This window comes from Panonychus citri, unplaced genomic scaffold, assembly GCF_014898815.1.
Source record: "Panonychus citri isolate SS breed McGregor unplaced genomic scaffold, ASM1489881v1 Contig00001, whole genome shotgun sequence".
Classification (NCBI taxonomy): domain Eukaryota; kingdom Metazoa; phylum Arthropoda; class Arachnida; order Trombidiformes; family Tetranychidae; genus Panonychus; species Panonychus citri.
This window is the reverse complement of record NW_026515406.1, coordinates 1,622,672-1,647,625: the sequence shown is the minus strand read 5'-3', so window position 1 is coordinate 1,647,625 and position 24,954 is coordinate 1,622,672. Positions and strand designations below refer to the sequence as shown.

The 24,954-nt window shown below is 31.8% G+C and overlaps 5 protein-coding genes and 1 non-coding gene across 9 annotated transcripts; 3 read left to right on the top strand and 3 right to left on the bottom strand.

Annotated features, from left to right (window-relative positions):
* The first annotated feature begins 1,867 nt into the window (after window positions 1-1,867).
* On the top strand, window positions 1,868-7,039 carry LOC128397656 (nuclear hormone receptor HR96-like). 4 transcript variants are annotated; one of them, XM_053358411.1, is made up of 7 exons: window positions 1,868-2,159; window positions 2,547-2,654; window positions 3,245-3,423; window positions 4,018-4,322; window positions 4,391-5,887; window positions 6,395-6,588; window positions 6,649-7,039. In XM_053358411.1, exons 4-7 carry the CDS (start codon window positions 4,155-4,157, stop codon window positions 6,860-6,862), a joined length of 2,073 nt encoding a protein of 690 aa, XP_053214386.1. In that variant the 5' UTR covers window positions 1,868-2,159; window positions 2,547-2,654; window positions 3,245-3,423; window positions 4,018-4,154; the 3' UTR covers window positions 6,863-7,039. The 4 variants fall into 4 exon arrangements, with proteins under 4 accessions (XP_053214386.1, XP_053214398.1, XP_053214379.1 ...); XM_053358423.1 differs by having other exon boundaries at window positions 3,232-3,423; window positions 4,394-5,887; XM_053358404.1 differs by having other exon boundaries at window positions 3,232-3,423.
* Window positions 7,040-8,274: 1,235 nt separating this feature from the next.
* LOC128397682 (lysophospholipid acyltransferase 5-like) lies at window positions 8,275-13,328 on the top strand. Its single transcript, XM_053358428.1, has 8 exons — window positions 8,275-8,683; window positions 9,063-9,170; window positions 9,613-9,719; window positions 10,437-10,753; window positions 10,830-10,938; window positions 11,380-11,466; window positions 11,541-11,843; window positions 12,346-13,328. The coding sequence occupies exons 1-8, from the start codon at window positions 8,575-8,577 to the stop codon at window positions 12,898-12,900; spliced, it is 1,695 nt and encodes a 564-aa protein (XP_053214403.1). The 5' UTR covers window positions 8,275-8,574; the 3' UTR covers window positions 12,901-13,328.
* A 379-nt stretch (window positions 13,329-13,707) lies between these two features.
* On the top strand, window positions 13,708-16,987 carry LOC128397647 (myb-like protein X). Its single transcript, XM_053358393.1, has 3 exons — window positions 13,708-14,854; window positions 14,976-15,094; window positions 15,214-16,987. Exons 1-3 carry the CDS (start codon window positions 14,113-14,115, stop codon window positions 16,585-16,587), a joined length of 2,235 nt encoding a protein of 744 aa, XP_053214368.1. The 5' UTR covers window positions 13,708-14,112; the 3' UTR covers window positions 16,588-16,987.
* LOC128397790 (COMM domain-containing protein 5-like) lies at window positions 16,950-18,793 on the bottom strand. The gene is made up of 3 exons (XM_053358545.1): window positions 17,881-18,793; window positions 17,485-17,677; window positions 16,950-17,421 (listed from the first exon to the last, which is right to left on the bottom strand). Exons 1-3 carry the CDS (start codon window positions 17,993-17,995, stop codon window positions 17,088-17,090), a joined length of 642 nt encoding a protein of 213 aa, XP_053214520.1. The 5' UTR covers window positions 17,996-18,793; the 3' UTR covers window positions 16,950-17,087.
* Window positions 18,732-20,609, bottom strand: LOC128397691 (GATOR complex protein MIOS-like). Its single transcript, XM_053358440.1, has one exon. It carries the CDS (start codon window positions 20,452-20,454, stop codon window positions 18,838-18,840), a length of 1,617 nt encoding a protein of 538 aa, XP_053214415.1. The 5' UTR covers window positions 20,455-20,609; the 3' UTR covers window positions 18,732-18,837.
* Window positions 20,610-20,667: 58 nt separating this feature from the next.
* Trnaw-cca (transfer RNA tryptophan (anticodon CCA)) lies at window positions 20,668-20,739 on the bottom strand. Its single transcript has one exon. It is a non-coding gene; the product is annotated as a tRNA-Trp (tRNA).
* Window positions 20,740-24,954: the final 4,215 nt, after the last annotated feature.

The following is a 24,954-nucleotide window of genomic DNA, read 5'->3' as shown; positions in this document are numbered from 1 at the left end:
GGTGAATTATTGGTTTTTAAATTGTTTCAATTCAATGTGAATTAATATCAGGAAAAAATATTATCGAAGTTGATTTAATAATCTATTTTTTTTATTGTTTTGTGAAGTTGAAGTTATGAAAATTGTAACTTTTTCTTAATTCCATTTTGATCCTCACTTGGAAATTATTAGAACTTTTTTCCCTCCTAATGTCTCATGAGAGATAATCAATATGAAAGTGATGAGGATCATTAGACTGTGGTGAAAATGCCCTGAAGACATAATACCGAACAATCTGACTCATGTCAATTAATTTTTTGTTCACTTTGTAAATAAAAAGATCTTCGATTGATCTTATTGACATTCATATTCATTAATCGATGACAATAAGCAAATTCGATGATAGCTTCTAATTACTATAACCTGATGGATAAGGTTAACTTTTCAGTAACCAACACGAAACTAATTTGGTCTTTGTATTTACTGGTGATTGTGGATTATCCTCAACAATTAAAACTAATTACAAGTTGTTACTCTTTCAACTGTAACTTCAATATTTTCATTCAAGAAACAGACAAGATGAGAATCAATAAAAACAGGATAACAATTGAAAGTGAAAATCTGATCAATAATAATAGACTTTACTAATTGGCAACCAATCCAATCTCCCTGATTTATTGATTAACTAATTGTAAGTCCAATTCGTAGACACTTACTTTATTACACCTACCCCCGAGGTTAATGCTTTATACATTTCCATTGGACTTAGTCCAACTGCCCTAAGGCCCTGAGCTAACCGCCCAGTTTACATAAATTTTCAAATACAATTTAAAATCAGTTATTAAATAATTTGGTGGCTTCATTGGCTTGTCTTCATTTGGTTGGATGCATCTAATGGTGATAATCCTTTTTAGTTTTTGTTTGTTTGTTTGTTTTTTTTTTAAATATAAACACTTTAAATATTTTAATTTTAAATCAGAATTTTTTTAAATTGTGCTATTTTAAATCATGGGAAGAAATAGAGAGAGAGAGAAAATTAGTAAGATGTATTATGTGATACTAACCTTAGATGAGAGGTGGTTGTAGTTATTACGACGCAATAAGAATCTCAGTTTTAAGAGTAACGAGAAAACAACTAAAGTAACTGTCGCACTGTAATAATATTGGTGTCAATTTGATCATTGGAATAAGACAAACAATAATAACACAAAATTAAATTTTTAATTCACAGGTAAAGTTAATTAAATCAAAATTCATCAGGAGCAAAAAAAAGTTGAACTTTTCGCTATCTAGCGACATTTTCATCTTTTCCATCAATAGTAATAGATGGCTCTCTATGGAGTATCATCTTCATCATCTTCCTTTCATCATCCTCATCTTTTTTTGACATTAGAAAAAGAGAGATGAACAAATTGGATCCGAATCTTTATAAATTGAAATTTACTTTTCAAATAATCTAATCTCGACAATTCAATTGAAACAAAGTAAATTGCCTTTTGAAAAAGTGAGAATTAAATTAATGATTAATTATTAATCCAACAATTTGGATCCGGTTTGCGGAAAAGTGAATATCGATCGGAGTGGATCGGAAAGAAAAGATATTCTTTCAATTTTTCTCTTTCTTTTCTCTTTCTTTTATCCAAAGTTTAGATTCTAAGTACAAAGTATCCGATAAATGAGTTACTCTCAACCGATGTTTTCATTTTCATTTTCACTTGAGATCTTCAACCGATTAGTTAAACATGAATTCTAATTTTTGTTAACAATTAATCTAATCAATTTAATTTAATGTTCCACTTGTTCCCAGTGAGAATCATGTAATTTACTTAAAAGGGTTATAAATATATACAAATATTTATTTTTTCTTCTCTAATTAAAAGACATTTAATAGAGAAAAATCTTTTCTTTTTTCTGTGATTTTGTTTCTTTATTTTCTATTCTATTCTATTCTTTTTCTCTCTCTCACTTATTTTGTGCTTCTACGGTGATTTTATCTTATCTCACCTTTGCTTCCATTTAAAACACAAAATATACATCACAATTAGAGTCAACAATTAATTCTCTCACAATGGATATTGATCATCATCAACAATCTTCATCTTTCTCGCCCATTGTATATATTGCAACTTCTTTTGGTGCCAATGTAGTTGCTGTTAAGATCCTCTTTTCACTTTTATCTGGTAAGTTTTTCTTTTCTCATTTAAACATCTAATTTGTTACCTTCCTTTTGTCAATTTATTGATTTTCAATGTTAGTCAGACGTAATCGAAAAAACCTCTAATCCTCTTCAATATCTAATCTCTTGTTTATCCTTTTCTGATGATGTTTCTCATTTTCATATGTATAAACATCATCATCATTCTCGCAACACATGCACAAAATCAGACATCTTTTTTTGGGTTTTCTATCTCTCCCGATAATCTTATCACCAGAACAACAATTTATATTAATAGAATAGAACAAAAAAAACAGACTGGTAATCCATTTACCAAGATTTGCTTTTTCTACCAAATATAATAAACTAATCTTTCTCCTCTTCTTCTCTCTTGAATACTCGCCATCTTTAGGTTATCCACTGGCCATTATTTATAATTGTTTAATCGTCAATCGAAGTGAAGTGATAAAAAAATTGTTCTTCTCAGGAACTGGTCTGGCCTTGGGACTTTTCAATTATGGTCAGTTTACTATCCACTTAGTTGTTAATATTGACTGAACAAGACGATCATTAATATCTGGCAACTTTTAAATTGTAGCAAATGATTAGTATTCAATACATTTTGTCTTCTCCCTTTTGTTTTCCCATTTCTTACAGATCATCTCTTGTTAATCACAATCAAGACTCTCTTAACAATAGACTAATTTCATTGTGTTACCTTTTTTTCTGACAGAAAAAAGAACAGGTAACTAAGAATAGAATTTATAAATTGTTAGTTACCAATCAGGGAACAACTTACATGTAAACATTATCAAGAGTTAATTGTTGAAATTATGCTCACGCAGGTTAAATTCTGGTTTAGATCAGCAATTAACAAAAACCAATTATCGATCATTTTCTGTACTTCAACTAATCAAATCTATCTAAGGTTAACCTTGTTAATTACTAATATGTAATGATAACTATTCATGATTACGACTCATTGATTTTTCATCTCCCTTGTTATTTACATGAACATTTTTTTTTTGTTACAATTAATTGACTAATTTTTGATTAACTAATTTCAATTTATCTTATTCTTGTTTCCTTTTCTCTAGGGTTATTTATTAGCTGGTTATTTTATTACACAAATCAAATCAAATGAATATAGCTTCGAATGGACTATTCCACAGTGTGTTTTAACCCTCCTGCAATTCAATATGATTCTTTGATTAGAATTGAAAATGATTAATAAGTAATATTAAACATCTTGGTAAAGAGATCCACTGTTTCATATGGTTAAAGTTTATGTAAGTTTTATGCAACTTTATCATTTGTTTGAATACGAAATGAATTCAATTAGTATTAATTGTAAAGGACAAATTAATCTGGAAAAAGGATACAAAGTTTCAAAGGTGCTGAAGATTAATGAATTAATTGATTAGGTAAGACAAAGGAAACAAAGTTAATCATATTAATTAGATGATGATTAATAACAAAATAGTGAAATTGGAACTCCCTGTATCGTTAAGTAACAATTATATACGTTTTAATTACACAAACGAAACTTGCGTACCATTTGATATTCTCACCATATTAATTATTATCTCACCAAGATAATTAACCAATGATGATAAACTTTTTTTGTCCTTAATACACTGAGCACTCAACTAATTAGTGTCCTTTTTATATTTATAGTGATAGTTATTTACTTAAACTTATTGCTATTGCTCGTAATTAGTGAACTCACCTTAATCCATGGTATCAGTGTTTATATTCAATCGTTGAACATTCAACTAGATCACTAGATCAGTTTAGTTTGATCGCGGATTTTACAAGAAATATTTTATAGCTTCATCCATTTATTATATCAATTGACTTTTTAATTTCTAATTGTTACACAGCAACAGAAACTGCGGAAAGTCAAACTGTTCCATTGACAGTCTTGGGTTCATCAAGGTTACTTTAATCATTTTGATTAAGTTCGTTCTTTGTTGAACTTTTCTTCTTTGGATCTTTTCATTTGGAATCAACCATTTTCATGATGGTTCCTGACACAGCCTCATTGCGTTCGTACGTGCCCTCTTCTAGACCCGACAAACCAATTTCGTGCCTTGTATGTTCAGACAAATCTTTTGGAAATAATTTTGGTGCCATAACCTGTGAATCTTGTAAGGCCTTTTTCAGGAGAACGGCAAATGAACGTGATGTAAGTACCTTTGTAATGCACTTTTAGTCTTCGGTACTCTTTTAATCCTTTAACTGTTTCCCTACTAGAAGCTGGCTTGTCCATTCAACGATAACTGTGAAATTACAATCGCAACTCGCAAACATTGTCGCAAATGTAGACTAGAGAAATGTTTTGCTGTTGGAATGATAAAAGAATGGATTCAATCTGAAGAGCAGTTGAAAATTCGACGAGCGATTTTAAAAGAACGTAAACTTCGGCGAGAAATGGGTACAAGTGGACAATCGACTAAAAGGTTCAAAACAAACCCACCGATTGGAACAGGAGGTGGAAGTGGTGCTATAAACAGTGTCGGAGGAAGTTCAATTAGTGGAAATAGTAATAGTAGTTCCAACGCTGGAACTAATCATGAAAGGCGAAGCTCAAATTGGCCAAGCACTAATGTTAATGGACAGAGTTTAGATGGATCAAGGGTCAATAGGCAATGGCAATCAACTACTTCAACTCCAATAAACATAAATACAAATGATAAACCGATTGATAATAATAATAGGCAATCAGTAGCTCAATTTTTTCACAAGATTTCTGATCAGAACTTTTTTGCTCATCTTGTGAAGGCAAATGAAACTCCTACAAGAAGTTCGATCTCACGTAATTCAGCTCAATCAAGTCCATTACAAAGATCATCTGTTATCACTTTTACAGGTAAATCATCAGCTTCTTCATCTCCTTCTCTCTCAATTACTTCATCTCCAGAGCGATCAAGTCAAGATGTTTGTGCTTTAGACAGCAAAGGTGCTAATGATGTATCAATGAAAGTAAATTCGTTGACTATCAACAGTTATGATCCAGATTGTTTGCCAGTTTACCAGAATTTAGTCAAGAAGCAACAACCAAAACCATTGTGTTCACATGTAACATTATCTTCATCTTCATCAGCCTCATCATCAACAACTACCAAACCAATATCACCATTCTCAGTCAACACACCAGAAATAGAACCAATTAAAAAATCAACAGAATCACCACTTTTATCATCATCATCGTCGTCAATTCAAAATCAAATGAAAACACCTGAACCAAGTCTATGTAAACAAATGAAATACTGGGTAACTGAAGAGATTGATAAAAAAATTGATAACTTTGTAAAACCAACTAGACTAACCTTACCATCTACATCCACCTCATCATCATTATCATCTTCACAATCGGAATCATCTAAAGCAGTTAGTTTGAATGTTTTCCATCATATAATTGACTCTTATTTCACTCGAATCAACATGAGAAACGAAAAGCACATGGCAACATTAGCGCTGAACTCAATGGAAGAGACTCGACTAATAGAACTTACCTTGGCCTATGGAGTTTTTAACGAACCTTTGGCTTGCCCAATTACTACTGCAGAAAGTTTGATTGATGATTGTTACAATGTTTCGGTCGGTTATTTACTCTCCATGACCAAGAAGTTAACCGCATACGCTGAGCTTCCCGTCGAAGATCAAATGAAATTAATTCGAGGTACTTATGCCGATATAGTGGCGATGAGAGGCATCTTCTTATTTGATGTAGAAAATTTACTTTGGCCGGTAAGTAAACTAGTGAAGTTCAATTGATTATCTTGATTACGGGATAACAAAGAAACAAAAGTGATTAAAATCCTCAACCAGAAATCCCATGATAACAAATCACTGATAAGCTTTATCGAAATCATTTGACCTTTTTACCTTTTTGCTCTTTCTACATCTTTCGACTGCAATTATTAATACTTAACCATAGAAACTAGTGCAATTATGAACGCCGTCTATTACCTGTTAGAGATTATTCAAAGAGTGAAGGAGCTCATTAATCTTTGTGGTGAGACAATTTTACAATGGCAAATTATCTCTCATTAAATTATGTAATGAACATGAAAAACATGAACAATTGAGTTATATCTTATATTAACAGCAGATTTTGATAATTGAATAGCTAATATTAAAAATTAAGGTCATCAAATCTTTGTATTCGACTGCGAAAGTTCAAACTTCGATCAAACTTAGAGAGAACTTGTGAGAAAATTCATCATTATAATAATAATTTATTGAAAATTATAGATAAAAGGAACCAAAATGACAATTAAATACGAAGACATAGAGCGATTTGACAAATCGTTTTACGAGGATTATCTTGAGTTTGCGACAACTCTTGATCCAATTTGGAGAAACAATTTAATCATCAACCAACTCATTATTGTTATAATGCTGTTCAATAGTAACCTACCAAATCTCAAGTCACCGGAGGCAATAAGGTAATGATAGTCTATTTTATAGAAAAAGCCTTTAATTTTTTCGCTCATTATTTTCAATAGATTGGAGTACTGTGCTTACATATATTTACTTCAACGTTATTTGGAATCAAGTCTTAATTTTAGTGATCAACCAAAGGAAACTCTTTGCCATATTCTTGGTAAAATTAACCGAATGCAGTCAATCAATGGCAATTTAGTTCGACTATCAATCAAGGATCAACCTCTAGCTGATATTAAAATTGTCAGTTCATCTTCACTTCTTACTCCAGATTGAAAAATTAAAATGCTGATCAGATCAGATTAGCGCCATTTTCTATTGATTTAATTGTTAATCGGATAAATTATAGATAGATCATTTGTTTCATTCCAAATAATCTATTCAATATTTTATATAATTACGTTGAAATAAATAATGCTTAAATCGATAACAAATTAGACTGTTTATGAAATGGCAATTTAATTGTTCTTTTGTATTAATTAGATCCAATTAGTTGGATGTATGGTTGTTACTTTGGTGGTGAATTATTGGTTTTTAAATTGTTTCAATTCTATGTGAATTAATATCAGGAAAAAAAAGTTAAATATTATCAAAGTTGATTTAATAATCTATTGGTTTTTGTACTGTTTTGTGAAGTTGAAGTTATGAAAATTGTAACTTTTTCTTAATTCCATTTTGATCCTCACTTGGAAATTATTAGAACTTTTTTCCCTCCTAATGTCTCATGAGATAATCAATATGAAAGTGATGAGGATCATTAGACTGTGGTGAAAATGCCCTGAAGACATAATACCGAACAATCTGACTCATGTCAATTAATTTTTTGTTCACTTTGTAAATAAAAAGATCTTCGATTGATCTTATTGATATTCATTAATCGATGACAATAAGCAGATTCGATGAAAACTTCTAATTACTATAACCTGATGGATAAGGTTAACTTTTCAGCCACAAATACGAAACTAATTTGGTCTAATTACTGGTGATTGTGGAATATCCCCAAAAATCAAACTAATTACAAGTTGTTACTCTTTCAACTGCAACTACGATATTTCATTCAAGAAACAGACAAGATGAGAATCAATAAAAACAGGATAACAATTGAAAGTGAAAATCTGATCAATAATAATAGACTTTACTAATTGGCAACCAATCCAATCTCCCTGATTTATTGATTAACTAATTGTAAGTCCAATTCGTAGACATTTTCATCTTTTCCATCAATAGTAATAGATGGCTCTCTATGGAGTATCATCTTCATCATCTTCCTTTCATCATCCTCATCTTTTTTTGACATTAGAAAAAGAGAGATGAACAAATTGGATCCGAATCTTTATAAATTGAAATTTACTTTTCAAATAATCTAATCTCGACAATTCAATTGAAACAAAGTAAATTGCCTTTTGAAAAAGTGAGAATTAAATTAATGATTAATTATTAATCCAACAATTTGGATCCGGTTTGCGGAAAAGTGAATATCGATCGGAGTGGATCGGAAAGAAAAGATATTCTTTCAATTTTTCTCTTTCTTTTCTCTTTCTTTTATCCAAAGTTTAGATTCTAAGTACAAAGTATCCGATAAATGAGTTACTCTCAACCGATGTTTTCATTTTCATTTTCACTTGAGATCTTCAACCGATTAGTTAAACATGAATTCTAATTTTTGTTAACAATTAATCTAATCAATTTAATTTAATGTTCCACTTGTTCCCAGTGAGAATCATGTAATTTACTTAAAAGGGTTATAAATATATACAAATATTTATTTTTTTTCTTCTCTAATTAAAAGACACATTTAATAGAGAAAAAAATCTTTTCTTTTTTTTCTGTGATTTTGTTTCTTTATTTTCTATTCTATTCTATTCTTTTTTTTCTCTCTCTCTCACTTATTTTGTGCTTCTACGGTGATTTTATCTTATCTCACCTTTGCTTCCATTTAAAACACAAAATATACATCACAATTAGAGTCAACAATTAATTCTCTCACAATGGATATTGATCATCATCAACAATCTTCATCTTTCTCGCCCATTGTATATATTGCAACTTTTGGTGCCAATGTAGTTGCTGTTAAGATCCTCTTTTCACTTTTATCTGGTAAGTTTTCTTTCTCATTTAAACATCTAATTTGTTACCTTCCTTTTGTCAATTTATTGATTTTCAATGTTAGTCAGACGTAATCGAAAAACCTCTAATCCTCTTCAATATCTAATCTCTTGTTTATCCTTTTCTGATGATGTTTCTCATTTTCATATGTATAAACATCATCATCATTCTCGCAACACATGCACAAAATCAGACATCTTTTTGGGTTTCTATCTCCCGATAATCTTATCACCAGAACAACAATTTATATTAATAGAATAGAACAAAAAAAACAGACTGGTAATCCATTTACCAAGATTTGCTTTTTCTACCAAATATAATAAACTAATCTTTCTCCTCTTCTTCTCTCTTGAATACTCGCCATCTTTAGGTTATCCACTGGCCATTATTTATAATTGTTTAATCGTCAATCGAAGTGAAGTGATAAAAAAATTGTTCTTCTCAGGAACTGGTCTGGCCTTGGGACTTTTCAATTATGGTCAGTTTACTATCCACTAGCTATCAAAGCTTTTATATTCCACCAGAGATTCAGATTTTCTGGTTTCTTTTTGATAGAGAGAAAGAAAACTGGAAATACATCCATCTTTTTTTCTTAGACCATCATCATCATCATCTTTCATCCTCTGTCATCAACATCACTTCTTTTCAAATGGGATGATAGAGAGAAAATCATAACATTTTTCTCAGTAAACACAACAAACATTAATCTAAAAAAAGATGGATCCATTTGATTATTAACCTTGATCAATATTGATAATAACCTTACACCATTTGAGAAAATTATCCCAAATGTTAAATCGATTCACCTAACACTGCAAATATTTTCTTTTCTCTATTTTATCATTTATTTTTCTTCTTTTTCTCTTTTGATTTTCTCCTCATCATCATCTCTCTCTCTCTCTCTCTCTCTTCCTTTGTAGGCTATGATTTTTTCCATACAACTATCACAATCTTCACCATGTATTTTGTTCTTAAATGGTTTGGTGGGACTAAATTTTCTGTAACATTTGCGTTTCTTTTTAATTTGGTATGTTACCTATTCCATATGATACCCGAAAGCAAAGCTCACACTTATTGCAATTTGATACTTTTATATTTTCACCTTGATTATTGATTCCCCCTGATGGTTAATTGTCCTACTATTTCCTGTTAAAACAGAATGTAACAATTTCTATTATTGATTAGTTGTTAATATTGACTGAACAAGACGATCATTAATATCTGGCAACTTTTAAATTGTAAAAGCAAATGATTAGCATTCAATACATTTTGTCTTCTCCCTTTTGTTTTCCCATTTCTTACAGATCATTTCTTGTTAATCACAATCAAGACTCTCTTAACAATAGACTAATTTCATTGTGTTACCTTTTTTTTCTGACAGAAAAAAGAACAGGTAACTAAGAATAGAATTTATAAATTGTTAGTTACCAATCAGGGAACAACTTACATGTAAACATTGTCAAGAGTTAATTGTTGAAGTTATGCTCACGCAGGTTAAATTCTGGTTTAGATCAGCAATTAACAAAAACCAATTATCGATCATTTTCTGTACTTCAACTAATCAAATCTATCTAAGGTTAACCTTGTTAATTACTAATATGTAATGATAACTATTCATGATTACGACTCATTGATTTTTCATCTCCCTTGTTATTTACATGAACATTTTTTTTTGTTACAATTAATTGACTAATTTTTGATTAACTAATTTCAATTTATCTTATTCTTGTTTCCTTTTCTCTAGGGTTATTTATTAGCTGGTTATTTTATTACACAAATCAAATCAAATGAATATAGTTTCGAATGGACTATTCCACAGTGTGTTTTAACCCTCCGGCTAATTGCGATCGCTTTTGACCTTTACGATGGTAAACGAATCGCGGCTAAAGTTATAGTCGATGGCGAACCAATTAAAAATGAAACACCGATAACTGAGGCTCCTGAAATTCTTGAACTTTTCGCATGTTGTTATCTTCCCTTTTCGTTTATGGTTGGACCACAATTTGAGTATAAAAAATTCCAGCAATTTCTCAAAGAGAAAGATAATGTTCTACCTGCATGGTAATTGTTTAATAACGATGATCAGTTAATCTGTTAATTGTTATTCCAAAATTATTCTAATTCTTTTCCTTCCCAGTGCATCACAAGCGAGTATTAAACTTGGACTTGGACTTTTATATTTAATTTGCTTTCTTGCTGGAGAGAAATATTTCCCTCCATCACTTTTGCTATCAGATTATTATAAAGTAAGTAAATCATCATTATAACTGGTTCTGCTCAATTGTGTTAATTGTGATCATTTAATCAGATTTTAAAGAGGGAAACTTAATAATCAACAAACAATTTGACCTTTTCCATCTTCTCTATTATTCAAAGGCCTTTAAGGTTTACACCCTTGTCTTCAATCACTCATCGTTGATATGAAATTATTATTAACCTCCAATCTAAACTGTTGAACTATTATTATTGTTGTGACCACACCTAAATCAAGTGAGAGAGAAAGAAGAATAGATTGTTTTTTTATTCTAAATTCTAACTTTGGTTCCTTTTTTATCTTGATGGAGTTTTCTTGCTTCTTAATTCCTATACAAACTCCTGGAATCATGGATAGTTCATGAAAAGAAATTCATTTTATCAACTCAATGATAATTTATATTAATACTTTTCTTTTTTCTTTTTTCATTCAGACCTCAGGATTTTTCATGAGCTTCACTTTAATTACTTTAACTACGAAGATACAAACATGCAAATATATTGGAATTTGGCTTCTCGCTGTAAGTCAATCATGATTACTATTGATTTTCCCTGATAATCAAACATTAATCATTTTTTTTCATTTGTCTTTTAGGAGGGAAGTCTAATAATGTCTGGATTCACTTTCGTCAAGTCAAATTCAACATTCAGAAGCTATTGTAATGCAGATCCGTATCTTTTTGAAACCTCTCCAAATTTTACTGGACTAATCAAAGCCTTTAATATAACTACTAACCAATGGTCAGGAAAATATGTTTTCAAGAGATTGAAATTCTTAGGGAATCGGATTATCAGTCATGCTGCAACTCTCATGTTCTTGGCTGTTTGGCATGGATGGAAATCTGGTTATTATGTTACCTTTGGAATGGAGTTTCTGATCATGAAAATGGAGTGGGAGGTAAGATGATTAAACAAGAAAATGAACTAATCGGATGATTACAATTAGCCAATCAATTTTACCAAATAGACATTGATCAATAATCATTGGTAGTTTAATTAACCGTGAAAAAGTTTCAACCATTAACAATTGATCGGTGACATTGCTTTCTAAAGCTATTATTTTTCTCTACTTTTGATTTACAATTAATTTTGATTGTTCATCAATAAAATTTTCTTTGTCGTTGTATAATGATTGGTTAGATTCATCAATAATCCGTTTATTGTTGATTCTATTTAACTTAATAGCCTTTTTATTGTGACTGTTCCAAACAATTTCACTCACATTAATTCATTTATCATGCAAACTATCGTGTTAATATTACATATTTTCAATAAGATTGATCAGAAATCAACCAAACAATGGCTTCTCATGTAATCCAATTCTATAAAATGATTAGCGTCTTAATCAATTTCTCCCTGTTTCTATGTATTAACCTTTTTTTTGTTTCTCTATCTTTTAGGTGATGGCAATAATTAAGAATTTACGACAATCAAATAAGTCTCTGGACAATTTGCTAAATCAAAGTTACATTCGTTTACCAATATTAATCTTTCTTCATATTTACACCGTTTACATGTTCGGATATTGTCTCGCTTCATTTACTCTGTTAACATACAAGCGATGGGTTCCCGTTCTGAAGCACGTCTATTTTTCAGGTCACTTATTTTACATATCATGGATACTTATTTCACCCTGGGTCCATAAAATGGTTCTTCCTGAACGCCGTTCATCAAGCCGATCGTCGATTTCATCTTCATCTTCATCATCATTATCATCAACATCTACAACTTCGCTACCATCTTCATTGTCCCAATCAAAACCATCAGAAATTACTAATAATTTGCCAACCCAACAATTGTTATCTGATGAATCGAAAACAAATCTGATTAACCAGATATGTATAATTTATTATAATTATTACAACAATAATTATATTACATTATTGATCTCTCTCTCCTCTCTCCTCTCTCATCCTCTTCATACATATATACAATGTAAAACCGGAGATAATTAATCATCTTCTAAAACTAATTGGGTTGAAATCTTTGTCTATTATATCATCATTCAAATTAATTGTTTCCAATCCAATATCAAACTGTAAATTAATTGAACAACAATTTTGGTGATGATAATGATGAAACATTTTGTGATCCTGGGGATGATTATATTACAATGACAAATTTCATTTGACAACTTAATTGGAACCATCTACAAATTCATTATATCGACAATTAAGGATCAAATTTAATTGAATTACTCTTTCTGTCTTCTATCAATAATAATGATACAAATTCCTCTTCCCTAATGCACTTTACACTAAATTGTTTCAATATTCACAATTTAAATCAAAACAACAACAACAAAACTAATAGATGAGAAAACGAAACAAGAAATGACACCAAATGTTAATTGCTTAAGAATAAATTAAAATATTTAACTAAACCTTTTCTTTCTTTATTACCTATACATGTAGCTGTTAAGAGAATGGCCCAAATATTAATTGTAAAAATTAGAAAAAAACTCTAATCACAATTAATTCTAATTTCAAACACTTAACTTAATCTCCACTCAAGTGATCGGTTTAAACAAAACACTTTCTCTCTTCTGAGGTCATAGAAAACGACCATTAGATCAAGGTGACCAGTTAAACGAAACAATTATCTCTCTCCTCATCGAATTGTTGAAACTCGTAAACTCTAATTACAATTAGGAAACTAATTGTTTCGAAAATAATTAAATTCAAAATTTCGAATATCAGATTAGTTTAGTTTCTATCCGATAGATGGCGACAAAATTTGGAATTTTTTGTAACTGATTCATTCGCACAATAACAAAGCCTTCAATTAATTTACACTTTTCTAGTTTAATTAATATTTTCTTGTGTGGAATCTTTAATTTAATTAAGATTGTATTGTTTAATTAGTGATCTTCTGATTGTAAACTTGACATTATCTATGGTTTGATTAATCTGTGGAAGAAAAGAAGAGTCAATGTTTTACTGGATGGTTTCTCCTTTCAGTGTTTCCTTTCAGCTTTTTTTTTTGTTTACTTGTAATAGAATAGCTCTGATATTAATTTGTTAATCATAATTACATTTATCAATAATTATTTATATCAGTGAACTGCATCTTTACTTGAAGACTTTTCTTCTCATTTTTCTTTTTATCTTTTTAGCTCGTCTGTCTGTGTATCTGTGTACCTGCATCATTTAACTCTTTCAATCACAATGGTTGATGATCGTTGGGGCAGTAGTAATGATCTTGTTATAAAAGAAGAGACTTTACCAACATCTTCTTTAATTGCTGCCAGTTCAACTTCAACATCTTTAACCAACAATAACAGTAATGGAACTAAACAATTACCCGTACCACAGAATAGAATTCCTAAAATTGTAAAATCTGCTATTGAAACATCTTCCATTCCAAAGGAGCAAGATATTCAAGATAGAGAAAAGCTGAGAAGTCAACTAACCTCTTTACAAGCTTTATTGGAGAAAACATCAAAAAAAGGTGGTGATATATTGAGAAGTTACAAAGGACGCGATTTGAATCAGCATCCCTCTTATGCAGAGAATTTGAAACTTCAACAAGATGTTGAAAAAAGAATCGAAGAAGTTAAAGGAAAACTATTCGAAATCTCCAAAAGAATCGGTAGTGCTAATAAAGAGGTGAAGAATACTGAAGATGCAGAGACGAATCAAGAGCCTGTTGATGTTGCCATAAAATCTTTCGCCGGTGTCCCAATTTACGAGGACGATGATATTAGTGATAAAAACTTCATCGACCCTGGAATGCATTGGTGTAAACAATGTGATATATTCATCAGTGATCTTCCTGCATACCTCAAGCATCTTACAACTGAAAAACATTGGAAAGTTAGTGAAAGTAAAGAAGAACCTTGGAGGAGAACCGATAATAGACCAAAAATAGAAGTTGATCCAGCAAAGAAAAGAGATACTGATATTCTAGGTAGATTAATAATTCTCTCATTTTAATCACTCGAAAACCTGATACCTAAATTTCACCCGAACATTGTTTCTAATCTATACCATTTACTTTCTATTCTATAACAATCATATAAAACTTTTAGGTGTCCATACTTTGATCGCAATTCGTGGTTACTTTTGTCAAGTATGTGGTATACTTCTTGGGAGCCCATCACATGCCGAAGATCATCTTAAAACAAATACGCATTATCGATGCTACAATGTAAGTATAAGTAAAAGATCAGCTGATCAATTATTCAAAATGTCTTTTTGTTTATATTCTATTTACTCTTACTAATCTTCTTATCTTTTTTTATTTGTTTCTTTCCTTTCCTTTTTCAGAGGCAAAAATTGATGAATAGTCGACATGAGTATAACTATTCTATTGATAAATCAAGAGCTTTAACTAAATTCCAAAGTCAAGAAAGAAAACGCCAAAAAGAACAGGAGGAAAAAGAAGAAAGAGAAAAGGAAGCAAAAAGACGAGCCACAGAATTAGAGATGAAGAAAAGGATTCTTAAGGAGAAGCTCGATGAAGAGAATAGATTGAAAAAGAGCAGAGAATTACAGGATAAGACACAAGATAGAAACTTCAAAGAACTTTCAAGAAATCAAGATCGTGATCGAGATCGAGATCGAGATCGAGACCGTGATCGTGATCGTGATCGTGAACGACACAAAGAAAAGGATAAAGAGAGAGACCGAGAAAGAGATCGTGATAAAGACAGAGATAAAGAGAGAATAAGTAAAAGTTTCAGTTCCAAGTTCAGCAATAGTCATAGTAAAGATAAAGATCATCGAGATCGAGATCGAGATAGAAACAGAGAAAAGGAAAGAGAACTCAAACACAAATTGAAGCATTCGAATGATGTTAAATCTGAAAGCAAAAGTAAAAATTCAACGATAATTGAAAAGATTGAAGACGAAAATGTTTTCGGACCACATTGGCCATTCCAAGATCAAAAGTTATCAATGAAAACTTTAGTTTTTATTCCCAAGAAAGAGTGGCAATTGTGTTACAAGAAACATATTAAATTAATGATGAAGGGTAAAATTCCTACTCTCTCAAATTCAACAATGAAAAAACAAAAAGAATCGCAAGAATCAACCAATCCAGATTCCACATCAGATGCCAAAAAAGTTACAAATTCACTTTCTCTACAAATTGAACCGGAAGAGCCTGATAATGTAGATTCCAGTATCGGTGATCTGGTCCTTGCAATTACCAGTGATCGAGGGGGTGGAATGTCCGATTCTGATTTAGATAATCATGATAACCAGAGAAATGATTTCAATTCAATGTTCACAGTGGAATATGATGACGATGAAGAGAAATCATGTAAAATTAAATCATCTGATTTCGTTGTAACCCAAGACATTGATTTTACCAAAATGGCCTCTTCAATTGCCATGGAAGAAGGATCATCATCTTTAAATGGAAATCCACCTCTCTCTTGTGATACTGGTCATCGATTTGAATTAGAAGACGATGAACAAATGGAAGTTGAAAATGGTCATGATGTTTTCTTTTCCGATGCAAGGAAACCATCACCAGTACAAGAAATGGACGAAGATGAGCCATTTAAGTTGAACGATAAAAAATTAAACGGAGCTTCTACTTTGGATCCTGACTCTCTTACCTCTCCAACCGATGATCAAATGCTTTCACCTCCTATTTGGGTACAACCTTTATCTTTACACGATTTAGCTGAGTAATTAGTTGATCATTCTCTCCCGTTTATTACATTTTTAGGCCTTCGTGCCTTGCATTTTCTAATTGTGTGTAACATACACACCGATCAGTTTGTAAAATTAATCTCTATTCTCATCTTCAATCACCATGCAAAGAAAAGTCAACTCACTCATTTTCACCTGAAAAACAAAACCGATTTACAAAAATAACATTGTCATTGAACATAATCAATCTCTACAGTGGTTCCAAACGTTAAATACCTCAAACTCATCTAAATGGTCACTGTATCTTAATTGTCTCTCTATTTCCTCCATATTTCACTTATTCCTCCTTAATTTTGATCATAGATTATCTATAACGTTATCTAATTATCACAACAATAACATTAAGTAAATAAAATTATCATTTCATTTCACAATTTTACCCAAGATTTTGAAGTTACATTATTATTTTCATTGGTCACAAAAAAATATATCCAATTGATTTTCCTTTTTCTTTTAAGTTAATTTGTCTCGAGAACAATTTATCTCATGGTATTGGCTCTTAATGAAGGATAAAATTTCCTCTTCTCTTCCAATCGATGTAATTCTGATAATGATGCGGCCACAGCGAGACGAAGTTGATTGAATTTGGTTAAACTACAATCAAATCGTAATCGTTGATCTGAATCTGTGAGAATCTCAAAAATAATCAAAGGTTCCAATACTTTAGACAGAGAGCAACTTGAGATAACCACATCGATCCGCCATTTAATTGACCGACAAGAGGGTAATTTGGGTCCATAAGGCACAATACTTGTCATACTGTTGACAGATTCGATCTGGTTTTGTATTAATTGTCCAAAATCTTTCGAAAGTCTAATTTACATTGACAAAACGAAAACATGAAATCAACAGAATAAAAAATGACATCGACTTTACCTGAGCTCATCCGAGAGAATGTCAATTAAATTAGCTGAGCGATTTGAGGTTCGATATCTAAGGCAATGTCGCAATAAGATGATTAAGTTTTGAATCAACAATTTAGATTCGTGATCAGTAAGATTAAGTTCATTTATGATTGAAAGTTGATTCACTTCCAAAGGTAATCCTTTTGAAAGGTAATCAAGAACAGCTGATGAGAAAACAAAACAAAAGAAAAATGAGAAAATCAAAGGAATCAAGTTAATTGGAATCTCTAACCATTCAAAGGAAATGATTCATATTCATGGGATTATGATGGTGAGAGAGACAATTTGATACGAACAATCAATTACAATTAGTTGGAGGGTGTGTTGATATTAAGAGAAAAAGAAAAACAGAATTAGATTTGATTACCTTTAGTCAATTGATGGAACGATTGTTGAGATAATTTCTGAGCTGATTTAAGGGAATTTCGAACACTTTTGATTGTTTCTCGGTTCCGAATTAAAGGTGTACTGATTTGGGACATTTTAAGAAAATAAAACTTAATTGTTGAGTAATTAGAGAGAAATCAATCAATTTGTTTGAGACAAACAATGTAAACAATTTCACTTTATTTACTATTGAATTTCAATAGTATTGAATGAGCGATACTCATGCGCTCTTTTCATTTATATAAAATATTTCAATTCTCTTTGGGAAGAAAATGTTTTAGCTCAATTAAACAACAATTAAGGTGAGAATAAATTGTATCCAAATGTAGAAGAAAAAAGCGAATACATGTAATTTGTTTGATTTCGGGGAATTGGAGTGAATGTTTTTTAGTAAAATCTGATTTGTCTTGTCGATTTAATTTCATTCGGGATTGAGTTCGATTTCCAGTCTTGATCTTGGCGTTGATGGGGTGGATAAGGTTGTTGTTGAATTTGATGATATTGTCGGTGATAAAGTTGTCTTGGTTGTGGTTGGAGGCGAAGGTGGTAAAGTTGAAGACTGTCTAAATGGTTCCGGTGCCGATAAATTAATTATCTCGTATTCCATTGATTTAAACATTGTTCAATTTTTGATTGTTACTTTGGGATGAGATGAATTTTGAATAGCAGCAGAAAAAATCAATTCCATGGATAGAAAAATAAATACCAAACAATTAACTAGATACATGATGATTAAAAAAACGATGTACACAAAATTCACATTTGTACTGGAAAAAAATTCACCATTGAACTTATCCTTTTATATGAATGTCATGATAGTTTTTTTCTCGATCTCAAAGTGATTCATTTAATCCTTAATCGGCTCAACTGCTTTTTTCTATCATTTAATTGTGATAGTTCACCCTCAAAGTTTTCTCTTCCGGAAAAGTTGAATCCTTTAACTTTGAAACTTTTCCACAGTATCGAGTGAAATACAACGACATGGACATCCACTGACTGGACATTCTGATTGCTCCATAAACCAGTCCATCATGTGTTTAGCGTGACCTCCGTGTCGACAAGTTTGACACCAAGAGAACCAACTGTTGTGTGGTTTTATTTTTTTCTTTCCCGTTTCATTGGACGAACTGGAGTAATCAGTTCGAGATGAGAATCGAGTCGGTGTTCCATATTGAGTTAAACAGATACAACAACGAGGTAGAGGTTTACGACAATTGGGACAACTCTGGATTCGAGCTTTCAAAACAGAAGCGTTGACCTTACTTAGTGCGTGCAAATGGTCAACACTGTTTTTCAATTGATTACCTGATCCACTGATACTATTGAGAGGTAAACTGTGGATGGTGGAAACACTTTTACCACAGTAATTACAGTTGACAAACATTTGAGGTCCAGGAACTTGATCGTAGTTTAGTCTTTTAAACCATTCGTTATCGAAAAGAGCTCGTTTATGCCATAATCTCCAACAATCGAGTATATTTCGATAATTTTCTACCCACAGTTGTACTCGAGGATCTTTATAATGATGACTAGGAAGTGAGTGAAGTATCACAAAGGAAACAGTTTGTACATCACTTGTTGCTTCAACGTAACGATTAAGTAAATCTAATCCTTCGTTGGTAATACCGGTCATCAAGAGTCCATCGATGTGACCATTTTCAACCAACATGGCGGAATAGGTATCGAGATGATATTGTAATTGAGAATCGGGTAAAAAGGTGACTGCAAAAGCGACTCTATCAGAGAGTTCAAGGGAATGGTCGTAAAGGATTTCCTCATAGGTTTCAGTTTCGGAGGTAAGGAACGAGAAAATGGCCTTTAAATAGGGTAAGTTGAGTTCACAGCGAAAAGCGGAACACATTTCTCTCCATAAAGAATTTTTTTCTCCTGTGTAACCCGAAAGAGCCATGGCAACAGTGGATAAATTTGGATCACCTCCATTCTCAACCTGAGCCGCTGAACCTGCGATTAAACATTCAATTGCTTTTCTCATTTTCAGATTAAACACTGAAATTGCAGCAGCTCGAGTAAATTGTGATTTAGCTTTAAGATTTTCAATTAAAGAATCCAATTTGTCGCCCCAACCACAAAGGTTCAATGAGTGACTACGCTCATCACTTTTGTAAACGGGAATCTTGGCGTTAGAAGGCAAATCAGCCCATTGAGCGTAGTTGAGATCGCTTTTTTTTAAAATGGTACTTGAATTGTCACTAATGATTGATCCAAAAAGCAATTGACGGACACCAATTAGCTTGTCATTCTTGTCGATTGATGGAATCTTAGTAGACATTTCCTTAGCCGATTCAATCCAAGTCCAAAGTGATCGCAGCTTTGGATCATCAGGAACATATGACTCGTTAAGACCATAATCTTGAGAAGCTCTTTCTCTCATTTTGACGGCAACATCTTCAATCGCTTTATAAAAATCATCTCGATAATCAATACATTGTAACAATTCTCGACCATTTGTCCAAATAATCTCAGAAGCGGGCGACCAATTGAGTGTCACTCGACCAAAACCTTTAGCATCAGAAGAAGAAGTAGTTGAATCCATAGTATCCAAAAAATTCAACTTGAAAACTGAATCAACAAACAATTAACTAGAAAAAAATACAATTAAAATGATAAGAGAAACAACAAGTTAAACTGATTCAGTTTATCAATTTCTTTAAGAGCAAAAGAAAACACAAAATCAAAACAAACATTAACCTTCAATCTTTTCCACCAGATGGAAGTAAATGTGCAAAAGAACAGAAGCCAAAAAGTTTGACCCGGACGTGATTTGAACACGCAACCTTCTGATCTGGAGTCAGACGCGCTACCGTTGCGCCACCGAGTCCGATGAAAATTATATTACAATTATTGATCAAATTTTTGTAAAAGCCAAAAGCTTTTCACACATTAATGTTACATGTTTTCTTTGACAGTTTTACTGTCAATTTTGTACTTTTAAAAATGAGGTGAAATTAAAGATGATAACGGAAAGACAATAAATCTAATGATGCTCTGTTGCTTGTTGTGTAAGTGCTCTGTTGACCATTTGAACAAATACCACCTGGGGCTAATTTTCGAGAAGTCGAGAAAAAGAAATGCGAGAATATCATTTAATGGCTTGAACCTAAGAGAAGTTTTCAACAAACAAGTGATGATAGCTAACTTTTAAAGAAACTACTAAACTGTAATTGAAATGAGCCAACGGCAACAAAAAGATGAACAGATTAAGATTCGTAAAAGCTTCAAGTTAAAGTTGTTTAGTTAAAGTTAAACACTTAAGACCAGCTAGTCTTACTCATTCGCACAAAAACTAGCAACAAAATCTCGGAGACAAATGGAAGAGTAAAATTTGGCTTGAGAGAGACACTAATTGAAGATATTTTCGTAATCAACTCTTGCAACAAATGTCATGCATTAGATGGACAATGAGAAGAGAAATGTGAGAATCAGAAAAGTCAAAGACCAATTGTATTGAGACAATGTTCAACGATTCAGTCCAAAATGGAAACAACGATGTCACTTGCTCATACTGATTAAAACGTTTTGCTTTAAGAGGGAAATAATTGAAATTAATACATTGAGCCAAATAAAGATTATTTGGTTGCAAAGTGATCACCGCTCTTACAAAATACAGTAATCTGTGCATCACTTTACTTAAAGATAAAGATGCAACATTGGTAATTGGAGAAACAGCAAAGGATACGAGTGCTCTTATCGGCCTTCTGAAAAAGTACCACCTATCTACTACTTATCTGGTAAAGGTTCAGTTACATTGAGCCTTTTTAAAACCTCATCAACTGTTTTACAAGCAGCAAGAGTATGGATTACGTGGTAACTTAATTTCCGGGTAGAGAGAAGAGAGAACAATTAAACCAAATGACCAAATATCGGACCGTTTACATGGTTTACTCTTTAAATTGATTGCTCGTTCTGGAGGAACATAACTAAGATTCCTTGGTAATAAAGCAGAACAATCAAGATATCGACCGGATTCAGTGATTACATTTAAAGGCCAGTGAATCCATTTATAGTTGATACCATTGAAGACAATAGCCTCGGGTGTTATATTACCATGGACAATATTCAAATGTGAATGTAAAAAGTGAAGTCCAGTGAGCAATTGACTGACCATGTTGTCGAAATCAACTAGAGAAAAAGGTTTCTGATAATATTCAAAGACAAAGCAAACATTTTCTATGGACGAAAGAAAAAGAAAAAAGAAAATGAAATGACTCTTTCGAGTTCGACCAGGTAAAAAGTTTTGCCCTTTCGAGCATTTATTATTTGCCTGCTTGATTGTAGAACATTACAAATAATTGTGGATAATAAATTGTTACAAAATACGAAAATATAAATAAAAAATGGGATGAATGAGAAGAATATAAGAGAAAAGGAGAGGAAAAAAGAGATAAGGAGAGAAAAAGAAAAAAAGAGAAAGATAGAAAAAGGAGATAAAATCAATAAGAATAATTGTGAATAAAATGGTTGGTTAATTGGCTGATTGAGTTCCATCAATAATTGGTGTCAGTATCGGTCATTATTCCATCTCAGAGTTTGCAAGTTCATTTTGACGCTTTTCAGGTTCAGGATCGTCCTCTCCTATTGCCCCGTTGTTCGGACTACTCGAGTTTCCTTTTTTCGGCTTCTTGATGATAAGCTCCGGGTGGTACTTTTTCAGAAGGTCGATTAGAGCACTCGTATCCTTTGCTGTTTCTCCAATCACCACTGTTGCAGCATCTTTATCTTTAAGTAAGGTGATACATAGATTACTGTGTTTTGTAAGCACTTTGATCACTTTACTTGCAACCAAAGAACCTTTAACCCACTGACCTTGTATTCTACCTTTTTCTTTAACGAAGATAACTTTTTCTTTATAACCATTTTTCTTACATTTATTTACTTGGGTAGCTTTTCCCATGTTGATCATAGTTCATAAAACAAGCACAATAGTTTTAAGATTGAAATTTATATTTTGAACAAATGAAAAAAGTTGTATCAAATTTGAATTAAAAACTATTAACACAAATCACTATTAAGATAAAAAAACACGCAAAATATTAAAAGAAAAACTAGACGTTGACTCGTCGAAAGTTGTGGCCCAATAGAGTTGGAAAAATTTGACTCGAGACTTTTATACATCTTAACCTGTTCATTTACTTTTCCTTGTTTCCATTGGTCCATTTCAATGATATTGACCTAAAGCTCATCTTCAGCTTATATGTTACATTTAAGCCTCTGAGAGATATTCTCATTTCCTCGAGAATTAGCTTCGGGTTGTATATTTTCAAAAGTTCAACAAGAGTATTACCAATGGATAATTTTAGGAGAAGATTAATTGAATTAGATCCAACGATCATTTATCCATAAACATCAACCCGATCAAAGAATGAGATTAGATCGGATAAAGAATCCATTTTCACAATCAACGTGAGAAAGATTCTTTTTAACCAAGTTGAGCTAAAACTTTTATTCCGACTAGTATGAGATGAAATCGAAATGGTTTAGTTGGAACATCGGTCATCGACACACCAACCGCTTAATGAGCCCAAACTACCATTATTGATTTTCCTAGAAAGTTCTGGAGCAATAAAAAATTATTCTAACAATCAATCAAATCCTTATCCTCATCATCAACAATCATAACATCAACAACAACATTAAACATAAGTACCACACAATCATCTTCCTCATCAACATCAAGTATTGTCTTATTTGTCCCTCATTATATTGCAGTATTACCGATGGATAATTTAAAGAGAAAATTGTGTGAATTGGATTCCCTTAAGAAAAAGTTTATGTTTAAAGTTAAATCATTTAATTTAGATTAACTGCATCATCCTGATTATCATCGTCCATTTCATGAAGGAAATTCAACTTGATATTTAAGGATGAGGAGGTGAAGGCGGAAATGCCATAGACTTTGAGTGTAAGGTAAGATGAGCGTTAATGGTTGGAGGCGGAGTTAATAGCTATCCAACACACTTATCCCTGTGTTTGTTTAAATTAGGCTAGGTTGAGTCTTCATTAAAAGGGTCAAAATCGACAGAGGAAGGCCCGGAGGGCCTGAGACAATCAAGCGGGCTCACAATTAACCCAAAATTCAGTTTAATTTTTACATTTTAAGCTATGGACATCAACAATAAGTGTGTTGAATAACCATTGGCTCCACCTCCATTAACGCTCATCTTACCGTCACAATTTGTGACAATTAAATAACCCAAAACCTAAATAAACTTCAATGATCATCAATCACTTGAGTTACCCTGATTGATACATTTTGTATTGATTAACTGTTAATATATATACGAAAATTTAATCTACTAGTTTGCTAATTAATCTTAAATCATCAAGTCATCAATGATAGCCTCCCACTTTGATATGCTAATTGTGATGATTATCATCATTTGACCCTGATGCTAATTGCTTATGACTGCAAACTTGACTCTTTGAATGAGAGTTTTATTCATCTGAATGAACAATATTATCATTGAGTGATGCTTGTCTTTAATGTTTTAGTTAATGTCATTGTATTAATACTTTACAGCATTTATGATTTTGTTGATCATCACGATGACTCGAAATCCAAACAATTAATTTTCCCCAATAAGAAAAACAAAACAATTAATTTTAAACATAAAATAATAAAAATTACAATTTAAATTGTGACCAGTGATACAATATACAGCCACGGACATTAAGTTTCGTACACTTTCAATAATTGTTGCGCATAGAGTTGATTCTCTAATCAATTTACATTAGAAAAGCAACTCTATGCGCAACTTTGATTGAAAGTGTACGAAACTTAATGTCCGTGGCTGTATTATAACGAGAGAAATTGTATAATGATGATTAGGAGTAAACTATATTAATTTATATGATATCATTGTGTCCAATTAAATTGTCTGTTGTAAAGAGCAGACAATTAGAGTAATAGTAGAAATTGATTGCCAGACAATTGAAAATAGTTGATTAATCGGGATTATTATCGGGACAATTATCACCAGTTCACCAGATTCCCAAGCGTCAATTAAATCATCCATTGTGATCCGAGGGCAAATCT

Coding starts and splice junctions, on each gene's coding strand:
- LOC128397656 (XM_053358411.1), top strand. CDS start 4,155: ATGATGGTTCCTGACACAGCCTCATTGCGTTCGTACGTGCCCTCTTCT. Junction 4,323..4,390: donor GAACGGCAAATGAACGTGAT/GTAAGTACCTTT, acceptor TTTCCCTACTAG/AAGCTGGCTTGTCCATTCAA. Junction 6,589..6,648: donor AAGTCACCGGAGGCAATAAG/GTAATGATAGTC, acceptor TATTTTCAATAG/ATTGGAGTACTGTGCTTACA.
- LOC128397682 (XM_053358428.1), top strand. CDS start 8,575: ATGGATATTGATCATCATCAACAATCTTCATCTTTCTCGCCCATTGTA. Junction 9,171..9,612: donor CTTGGGACTTTTCAATTATG/GTCAGTTTACTA, acceptor CTTCCTTTGTAG/GCTATGATTTTTTCCATACA. Junction 10,754..10,829: donor GATAATGTTCTACCTGCATG/GTAATTGTTTAA, acceptor TTTCCTTCCCAG/TGCATCACAAGCGAGTATTA.
- LOC128397647 (XM_053358393.1), top strand. CDS start 14,113: ATGGTTGATGATCGTTGGGGCAGTAGTAATGATCTTGTTATAAAAGAA. Junction 14,855..14,975: donor AAGAGATACTGATATTCTAG/GTAGATTAATAA, acceptor TAAAACTTTTAG/GTGTCCATACTTTGATCGCA. Junction 15,095..15,213: donor CGCATTATCGATGCTACAAT/GTAAGTATAAGT, acceptor TTCCTTTTTCAG/AGGCAAAAATTGATGAATAG.
- LOC128397790 (XM_053358545.1), bottom strand. CDS start 17,995: ATGTCCCAAATCAGTACACCTTTAATTCGGAACCGAGAAACAATCAAA. Junction 17,678..17,880: donor GTTCCATCAATTGACTAAAG/GTAATCAAATCT, acceptor TTTTCTCATCAG/CTGTTCTTGATTACCTTTCA. Junction 17,422..17,484: donor ATTCTCTCGGATGAGCTCAG/GTAAAGTCGATG, acceptor AATGTAAATTAG/ACTTTCGAAAGATTTTGGAC.
- LOC128397691 (XM_053358440.1), bottom strand. CDS start 20,454: ATGGATTCAACTACTTCTTCTTCTGATGCTAAAGGTTTTGGTCGAGTG.